The 9,728-nt window shown below is 43.0% G+C and overlaps 1 protein-coding gene across 3 annotated transcripts in view; it reads left to right on the top strand.

The window, feature by feature from the left end:
• ENOPH1 (enolase-phosphatase 1) overlaps positions 1-9,728 on the top strand; it is a 32,043-nt gene that overhangs the window by 8,866 nt on the left and 13,449 nt on the right. For all 3 annotated transcript variants that reach the window (XM_023222465.1, XM_023222464.2, XM_023222463.2), the window contains exon 2: positions 7,067-7,168. Coding sequence is in view for 1 of the 3 variants with exons in the window: in XM_023222463.2 (XP_023078231.1) it covers positions 7,067-7,168 (102 nt within the window). In the remaining 2 variants the exon portion in view is untranslated. The remainder of the gene's footprint in view (positions 1-7,066; positions 7,169-9,728) is intronic.

Here is a 9,728-nt window from a genome sequence, read left to right as displayed (position 1 = left end):
GCGACGAGGCGGGCGCCTGTAGTCCCAGCTACTCCGGAGGCTGAGACAGGAGAATGGCGGGAACCCGGGAGGCGGAGCTTGCAGTGAGCTGAGATCCGGCCACTGCACTCCAGCCCGGGCGACAGAGCGAGACTCCGTCTCAGCCTCCGGAGTAGCTGGGACTACAGGCGCCCGCCTCGTCGCCCGGCTAGTTTTTTGTATTTTCTATTAGAGACGGGGTTTCACCATATTAGCCAGGGTGGTCTCGATCTCCTGACCTCGTGATCCGCCCGTCTCGGCCTCCCAAAGTGCTGGGATTACAGGCTTGAGCCACCACGCCCGGCCAAGTTCGTTTTCTTAAGTCTAAAAAGTGTGGACCTGATACCCCTTTACTGAGTAAAGAGAAACTAAGGCGTGCGGTTTAGACACTAATGGTAATTTCAGCATTGAGACCTTGGGTGGGACTTTGGAGCTCACTATCAGAACAGTGTTTGACAGTTAAGCTTGTGTATACTTGGACTCCAAGAGACTCCATAACTCCCTGGGCTGGTCTCGTATGGGTCCAAGTCGTTGTAAGTTCAGGAAGCTAATTAGATCCCTTTGATGGGGGTAAAGATCTTCACCCTCTGATCTGACAGGGGGTAGATTCCAGGGATCTGACTCTACAAACTCAAAAAGAAAGACCTGATTAATAAACTGTAATCCCACTTTGTTAATTTGTACTTAACCTTTATGTGCCTTTGAAAAATGGAGGAAGTAGGAGCTCCTATTTCATAGGGCTATTATGAAGATTAAAATGACATTATTCAGGCCATGCATTATCAGTAAGTTGAGTAAATTTTGAATGCTTCGTGGTGACAGTGGTGAGAAGTGATTGGATCTGAATATATTTTGAAGGTAGAGCTGATGGAATTTGCTGATGGATTGGTTGGATGTGGAGTTTGAGAGAAGGGAGTCAAAGATGACTCTAAGGTTTTTGGCCTGAGCATCTAGAAGGATGGCTCTGTCGTGTACTGTGATGTGGATATGTAGAGGGAGGAGGAGGATTAAGGGATGGAATCAAGAGTGTGGTTTCAGACATGTTTAGTTTGAGATACTTAATAGACATCCAAGTGGCGATATTGGGTAGGCATTTGGAAAAGGTCCAAGCCAAAGGTAAGAATTTGGGGATCATTAGTATAAATGGTATTTAAAGTCATGGAATTAGATAAGATCACAAAGGAGTGATTATAGGTAGAAAAGAAAAGTGCTTGTCATACTAAGTGCTCAGTAAATGTTGGCAGTTACTCCCATTACTATAACTTCTTGAGTTATTATTGCTGATACTTTATAGGAAATGTTACAGAACTGCTGGGTGAACCATAATCTCTCATTTTCTTAGTATGAAACCTCTTTGGGGAATCAAAGCTATATTAGAAATTTCCATAAAGAATATGCTGTCAAGATCCAGGGATTTAGATAATCCTAGTGAGTAGTGTTCCTTGAAGTCATTCACCCGTGAGAGCTGGGTGGCTTCAGGTGTTGGGGTTTGATAGGCCTGGGTTTGAGTCCTGGCTTTACTCTGCACCTGCAGTGAAACCTCTTTGAACCTCAGTTTCTTCATCTATGAAAAAGGGCTTACCTTGCAGGGATGTTAGGCAAGTTCAAGGAGATGAATGTGAATGCCTTCCTTTCCCCTCCACTGTTAAGGACTAGGACTCTGGGCCAGTCAAGTTCCCTCTCTGGAACTCATTGGAGATAATGGAGGTTCTGTCTCTTTTGTGCTGCTTCTTAAAACCTTACTCCAATTACTAGCCCTTCTGTACTGATAACCATCCCTTGTTCAGTGTGATTCATTGCACTTAATTAGATAACAGCATATCTTTTGCTAATTATAATTTAATCTTCTTAATGGGATTATCTTTTGTCTTATCAGCACAACATTGATTAATCCATTTTGAGTGCACATGTGAAATCTGATGTTCATTCCTGAGGTTTCAGTTTTCAACCTACATCCCTCGTGTGGGTCCAGCCCTGTTTACCCCCATGAAGATGAGGACAGTAGGATTTTAATTCCTGAGACCACGTGGCAGCCAGAACGCAGAAACTTCTTGATAGCTCTTACTATGGTCTTCAGGAAGCCTATTTGAGGAGCAATTCTAATACCATAACTGCTGAAACTTATCTGGCAGATAGCATGGACCACTCCAAGAAGTAGCAATTTTCATTGTTAGAAGTATTTAAACAAAGCTTGGTGTATTCGTCTGTTCTCATGCTGCTAATAAAGACATACCTGAGACTGGGTAGTTGATAAAGGAAAGAGGTATAATGAACTCACAGTTCCACATGGCTGGGGAGGCCTCACAATCACGGTGGAAGACAAAGGAAGAGCAAAGGGACGTTTTACATGGTGGCAGGCAAGAGGGCATGTTCAGGGGAGCTCTCCTTTATAAAACCATCAAATTGCTGGGCACAGTGGCTCACACCTGTAATCCCAGCACTTTGGGAGGCCGAGGTGGGTGGATCACGAAGTCAGGAGATCAAGACCATCCTGGCTAACATGGTGAAACCCTGTCTCTACTAAAAATACAAACAATTAGACAGATGTGGTGGCGGGCGCCTGTAATCCCAGCTACTCGGGAGGCTGAGGCAGGAGAATGGCGGGAACCCGGGAGGCAGAGCTTGCAGTGAGGCGAGATCGCGCTACTGTACTCCAGCCTGGGTAACAGAGCGAGACTCCCATCTCAAAAAATAAATAAAATAAAATAAAACCATCAGATCTTGTGACAGTTATTTACTCCCAGCACTTTGAGAGGTTGAGATGGGAGGATCACTTAAGCCCAGGAGTTCAAGACCCGCCTGGGCAATGTAGTGAGACTCTGTCTCTACAAGAAGAAGAAGAAGAAAAAAAACAATAAATTAAAAAAACCTAATGTATTACATTTTCCTAATATTATTATCACAGACATCTGACAGTAAACATCTGTGGGAAGACTGCATGGGAAGGCTAACTTTATAATAGAGAAAGATGCTAGGTGGCAAGATCATCAAAGTAAGTGACTTTGAGCCAGGGAAGAAAAGTGGCTCAGCACAAATGTGGTTCTTCAGATTGATCATAGTATAGCTGATTCACTACCTGTGCTGATAAGCTGTGTTCTGTTGAAGTCACAGTCTAGTCACTCTGATTGGAATTTGGATTTTGCTAAATTCCTCAGTCATACTGCCTCAGATAACTGGCTCTTCTTGTCTGTTGCATGTAATTTCCTGTAATTTTATTCTCTGGATACAGCCTTTAATTATTTTTCTTTGTAGGGGGTGATTTTGTTTAAAACGCTGTCAGCAGGCCAGCTTGGTGGTGGTTCCTGTAATCCCAGCACTTTGACAGGCCAAAATGGGGGGATCTCAGAGGTCAGGAATTCAAGACCAGTTGGCCAACATGGAGAAACCGCGTCTCTACTAAAAATACAAAAATCAGCTGGGCGTGGTGGCGCACACCTGTAATCCCAGCTACTCAGGAGGCCAAGGCAGAATTGTTTGAACCCAGGAGGTGGAGGTTGCAGTGAGCTGAGATCGCACCACTGTATTCCACCCTGGCTGACAGAGCAAGACTGTCTCAAAAAAAAAAATAGAAAAAAGAAAAGCACTGTCGGCAATCTCTGATTTTTTTTTTTAACATTTAAGTTTGCTAACTTTTTGCACTATTAAGGCTGTACATTTTTATTGTAGAAAAGAGATATGCAAAAAAGTTTCTTTTAATGTCATAACCCAGAGAGAACCTTTGAAAACATTTTTCATGTTCTCTTATATTTTGTTCAGTGTGTTAAATATCCCCCCAAATAAGATTATGCTTTACATACTGTTTGTAACCTGTTTTATTGATTATTTGTATGATGTGATTTATATTTAGGAACCATGAAGCCACTTAATTTTGTTTGTTGTTGTTGAGTCAGAGTCCTGCTCTATCGCCCAGGCTGGCATGCAGCGGCATGATCTTGGCTTACTGAGACCTCTGCCTCCTGGGTTCAAGCAATTCTCGCGTCTGGGATTACAGGCACCAGCCACCACACCTGGCTAAGTTTTTGTTTTTAGTAGAGACGGGGTTTCACTATGTTGGCCAGGCTGATCTCAAACTCGTGACCTCAAGTGATCGCTGGCCTTGGCCTCCCACGGTGCTGGGATTACAGGTGGAGCCTCCGAGCCCAGGCCTATGTCTCCATTAATGTTAGAGAATAAAAAGCAAAATAAATTTATGTGGGGCCGGGCATGGTGGCTCATGCCTGTAATGCCAGCACTTTGGGAGGCCGCGGTGGGATGATTGCCTGAGTCCAGGAGCTTGAGACCAGCCTGGCCAACATGGCGAAACCCCATCTCTAGTAAAAATTAAAAAAAATTAGCTGGGTGTGATGGCTCACGCCTGTAGTCCTGACTACTCAGGAGGCTGAGGTGGGAGGATAACCTGAACCCAGGAGACGGAAGTTGCAGTGAGCCAAGATCATCCCACTGCACTCCAAAAAAAAAGAAATAATAGCCCACCAACGGGGGCCGGGCGCGGTGGCTCACGCCTGTAATCCCAGCACTTTGGGAAGCTGAGGCGGGCGGATCACGAGGTCAGGAGATCAAGACCATCCTAGTTAACACAGTAAAACCCCGTCTCCACTAAAAATATAAAGGTGGCGGGTGTCTGTAGTCCCAGCTACTCCGCACCACCATGCCCCGACTAATTTTTGTATTTTTAGACTCTGTCTCAAAAAAAAAAAATTATTATAATGTATGATAGCGCATGCCAGGCTATTTTATAAGTAACTTGAAGGCATTGTATTTTCTTACAGATACTCTCAATAAGTATGTGTAAAGATTGGATAAAATTTTCATAATTTAGTTGATTATTCCATGTACATACTTTTATGCAGTAACCCGTTTGCACTAAAATAGTACAGTCTGCTAACATGTTGACTGCAAATAAGTTTTTTTTTTTTTTTTTTTTTTTTGAGTAGGAGTCTCGCTCTGTCACCCAGGCTGGAGTGCAGTGGTGCAATCACAGCTCACTGCAGCCTCAACCTCCTGGGTCAAGTAATTCTCCTGTCTCAGCCCCTCCAAGTAGCTGGGACTACAGGTGTGCATCGCCATGCCCAGCTAGCTCTTTAATTTTTGTGGAGACAGGATCAGGCTGGTTTTGAACTCCTGGATTCAAGTGGTCTTCCTGCCTTGGCCTCCCAAAGTGCTGGGATTACAGGCATGAGCCACCATGCCCGGCAGCAAATAATGTTTATAGTCCAGATGTTATACTAAATTCTAGCTTTGTGTGATGACTCAGTACAGTGGCGCATTTTATAGATGAGGGGAGGGGCATATTGGATGATCAGGAAGGAACTCTAAAGTAATCTCCAACTTCTAAAGCTGTTCCCAAACGTTCAGTATTGTTTGAAACCTTGCACCTTTTATTTCCTTGAGTTCTCTGAGAAGAATGGCTATGGTTCATAACTCCAGTGTCCTGCTCTCTGTCAGTCCTCAGGAAAGTTGAATGAATAAGTTGGTTCTGCTTGTGATTTATCTTCTGGGAACTTCTCTACTATTATCATGAAATTTGGGTGATCCTTGCTCAGTTTAACTGTGTGTGCTGGAGAATATGTTAAGAATATATTGCCAGGCACAGTGACTCACGCCTATAATCCCAGCACTTTAGGAGGCTGAGGCCGGTGGATCATTTGAGGTCAGGAGTTCAAGACCAGCCTGGCCAACATGGTGAATCCCTATGTCTACTAAAAATACAAAAATTAGCCAGGTGTGGTGGTAGGTGCCTGTAATCTCAGCTACTTGGGAGGCTGAGGCAGGAGAATCTCTTGAACCCGGGAGGCAGAAGGAGGTTGCAGTGAGCCAAGATCTCACCACTGCGCTCCAGCCTGGACAACAAAGCAAGACTCCATCTCAAAAAAAAAAAGAAAAAAAAAAAGAACATATTAAGTGGTAAGATATCAGGTGCCTTCCATTAGACAGTCCAATTCTCCAGTGACTTTGTCTCATATTATTCCTGTGTAGCAAATGAGAAAACTGTGGCTCAGGAGCATAAGTTATTTGAACATAGCTAGTAAAAAGAAGAGATAGAAGCCTGACTGGGAAAGAAATTCCTAATGCATGGATTACTGACAGATTATTTATTACTGACTTGTTTTACGTATTTTTTTTTTTTTTTGAGATGGAGTCTCATTTTGTCCTCCAGGCTGAAGTATAATGGTGGGATCTCGGCTCACTGCAACCTTCGCCTCCCAGGTTCAAGTAATTCTCCTGCCTCAGCCTCCCGAGTACCTGAGATTACAGGTGCCTGCCACCACATCTGGCTAATTTTTGTATTTTTAGTAGAGACAGGGTTTCACCATGTTGGCCAGACTAGTCTTGAACTCCTGACCTCAGGTGATCCACCCACCTTGGCCTCCCAAAGTGCTAGGATTACAGACGTGAGCCACCACGTCCGGCTGCATGTCACTTTCTTATAGGATGCTCCAAAGGTAGTCTGGTTACCAAGAAAGAGTCATGGTGATCAAGTTTGTTTGTTTGTTTTTAAATACTTGTCATGCATGGGCACCAGTCTTTTCAGCAGATTATTTGAGTGATATGTACAATAATGTGGTATGCATTGGGGATATAGCTTTGAGCAAGACACACTTGATCCATGTACTCAAGGACCTTTGGTCTAGCCATCTAGTTCCGTAGTTGGGAGACTTTTTCTGTAAAGGACCAAACAGTGAAGATTTTAGGCTTTGCAGGCCCTATCGTCTTGGTTGCAAATACTGAATTCTGCCATTGTGATGTAAAAGTAGCCACAGACATTATTTAAATAAATGAGTGTGGCTATGTTCCAATAAAACTTCATTTACAAAAATAGGCAGTGGACTTGATTTGGTCTGCAGGTTGTATTGCCAACTCTTGGTCTAGTTTATTTGTTTCTTGGCCTCTGTCTCTCTTTCTTGCTCTTATAGTCACAGCAGCAATTTTTATAAAGAGTTCCACTGATTTATTTATTACAGTTATGTAAGGTAAGATTGTGGAAGAACTGGATCTTGTACAACTGATACAAGCTAACTCTTGTATTTTCTTTCACTCTTTTATCCAGGACATTTTATTTCCTTACATCGAAGAAAATGTTAAAGAGTATCTGCAGACACATTGGGAAGAAGAGGAGTGCCAGCAGGATGTCAGTCTTTTGAGGAAACAGGTTGGGACATTTCTGTCTTACATTCCCAAGTGTCTTAGAAATGAGGGTACCTGGAGATTTAGAACATGCTATGAGCATTTTGTAAAATAAGTGCCCTGGTTTGATAAGGGATGGAAGTTGCAGTGACTTAGTGAGTTGCCTGCTTAGGAATTCACAGTACATAATTAAAGACTGGATCATGTCAGTTTGTTGTTTCTGGAGTTGCTCTTTTTTTTTTTCTTTCTTTCTTTCTTTCTTTTTTTTTTTTTTTGAGATGACGTCTCACTTTGTCGAACAGGCCGGAGTATGGTGGTGTGATCTTAGCTCACTGCAACCTCTGCTTCCTGGGTTCAAGCGATTCTCTTCCCTCAGCCTCCCGAGTAGCTGGGGCTACAGGCACCTGCCACCATGCCCAGCTAATTTTTTGTATTTTTAGTGGGGATTGGGTTTCACCGCATTGGACAGGCTGGTCTAGAACTCCTGATTTCAAGTGATCCACCCTCCTCAGCCTCCCAAAGTGCTGGGATTACAGGCATGAGCTTACCACCCCCAGCCCACCCAGAAAGGGCCTAAGTTTGCAAATATATGGCATTTTTAGGCAATTTAAATAGCTCTAGAAATAGGCAACTCTAGGCTGGGCATGGTGGCTCACACCTGTAATCTCAGCACTTTGGGAGACCGAGGTGGGTGGATCACTGGAGGTCAGGAGATTGAGACCAGCCTGGCCAAAATGGTGAAACCCTGCCTCTACTAAAAATACAAAAAATTAGCTGGATGTGGTGGCAGGCACCTGTAGTCCTGGCTCCTTGGGAGGCTGAGGCAGGAGAATTGCTTGAACATGGGAGGCGAAGGTTGTAGTGAGCCGAGATGGTGCCACTGTACTCTAGCCTGGGCTACAGAGCAAGACTCCGTCTCAAAAAAAAAAAAAAAAAAGTCCTTTCTGGGTAGAATGCAAAAGGTTTTGAGCAGTCCCTGCATTTTTTATTAACATCTCTATATTAGTCTGTTCTTACATTGCTGTAAAGAAATACCTGAGAGTGGGTAATTTTTAAGAAAAGAAGTTTAATTGGCTCACAGGTCTACAGGCTATACAGGAAACATAGTGGCATCTGCTTCTAGGGAGACCTCAGGAAGCTTCTAGTCATGATGGAAGGCAAAGCAGGAGCAGGTGTCTCACATGGTGAAAGTCAGGAGCAAGAGAGTGGGGAGGGGAGGTGCTACACACTTTAAAACAGCCAGAACTCATTATTGCGAGGACAGCATCAAGGGGGATGGTGCTAAATAAACTGTTCATGAGAAGTCTATCCCCGCGATCTAGTCACCTCCCACTAGGCCTTCCCTCCAACATTGAGGATTACATTTCAACGTGCAATTTGGGCAGGGACACACATCCAAGCTACGTCATTCTCCATGACAGTACTTCATCATTTTGCACTCCCTCCTTCCTCACTGCAGGTCCCTGCTGCCCCCTCTACAGTGCTCCTGGGTCCTCACACCCATACTCCCCTTCCAGACTCCTCACCCCAACTCACTCTGACCCAGCCCTCATACCTCCTTTGGTCTCCTGTGCTTTGTTCTGCTCTCTTCCCACCAGTCATCAGTCTGTCTTTCCTTCCACATTGTGTGCTACGGAACTCCTGCTCTGTTGTTTTTCTTGTTAAAATTGCTTCAAGGGCAAAGATCTTAAAAGGTCTGCAGAGCTAACTCACTGGCAGTTATTTTCTAGTTAGTTCTATATTGGATACTGTGGAATGCTCTCTGTAGGTGTTTTACTGTTAGGAATTAGGATTCGAAGTGTAGTTATGTCCTTTGGGCATGGAATATTTGGGTTTGTTTAATTTTCTGGATAACTCAGGGTTAATCTGAAATACAATGAGTCCTTACTTAATGTTGTTTTTAGGTTCTTGGAAACTGACTTTAAGTGAAATGGCACTTAAATTTCAATTTTCAATTTTAAACCAACTATAACAAAACCAATTTTTTCCCCACATAAATGTTATAACAAAATGATGTTGAAGGAAATGACATTATTTGAGAAGGTCATGTCACTTGAAGTCACAGTTTCCAAGAACCTTTCGATGATGTTAAATGAGGACTTACTTTACTTTCCTCCCTTACCTTTTTTTGTTGTCAAAACCTTGTTGAAACATACATACATAGTCCCCCATTATTGTATATAAATATGTATATATGTATCTTTAGAAATTGGACTGCTTTGTCACAAGGTCATTGTTCTAAGTGGCTATTAGGATTTTTGCAAGATGTGGGAGATCACAGGAGACTGAATGTGAACCAACCTCATTACTTCACTAGCTTCTTTTCACTGAATTCCAGGCATAAACTAATTTATGAGATTTTCTTTGTTTCTTTCTCAGTTATAGTGCAGAGAAAATGATCAGATTGAGTTAAAGTCCTGGTTTGTTGATCCCAGTAGTGAATCAACAAATCAAGTCTTAATTCTATCTTTATGTGCTCTCTCTTCTCATAAACAACATGCCTCTCAGTTTAAATTTCAGCTTTTAGCAAAAGGAAAGGTAATGCAAATTTATTAATCCAGGTTCTTTTAGGAATCATTTGTATC

This window comes from Piliocolobus tephrosceles, chromosome 3 (assembly GCF_002776525.5).
Source record: "Piliocolobus tephrosceles isolate RC106 chromosome 3, ASM277652v3, whole genome shotgun sequence".
In the NCBI taxonomy this organism is placed as follows: domain Eukaryota; kingdom Metazoa; phylum Chordata; class Mammalia; order Primates; family Cercopithecidae; genus Piliocolobus; species Piliocolobus tephrosceles.
This window is presented reverse-complemented; position numbering and strand designations above follow the sequence as displayed.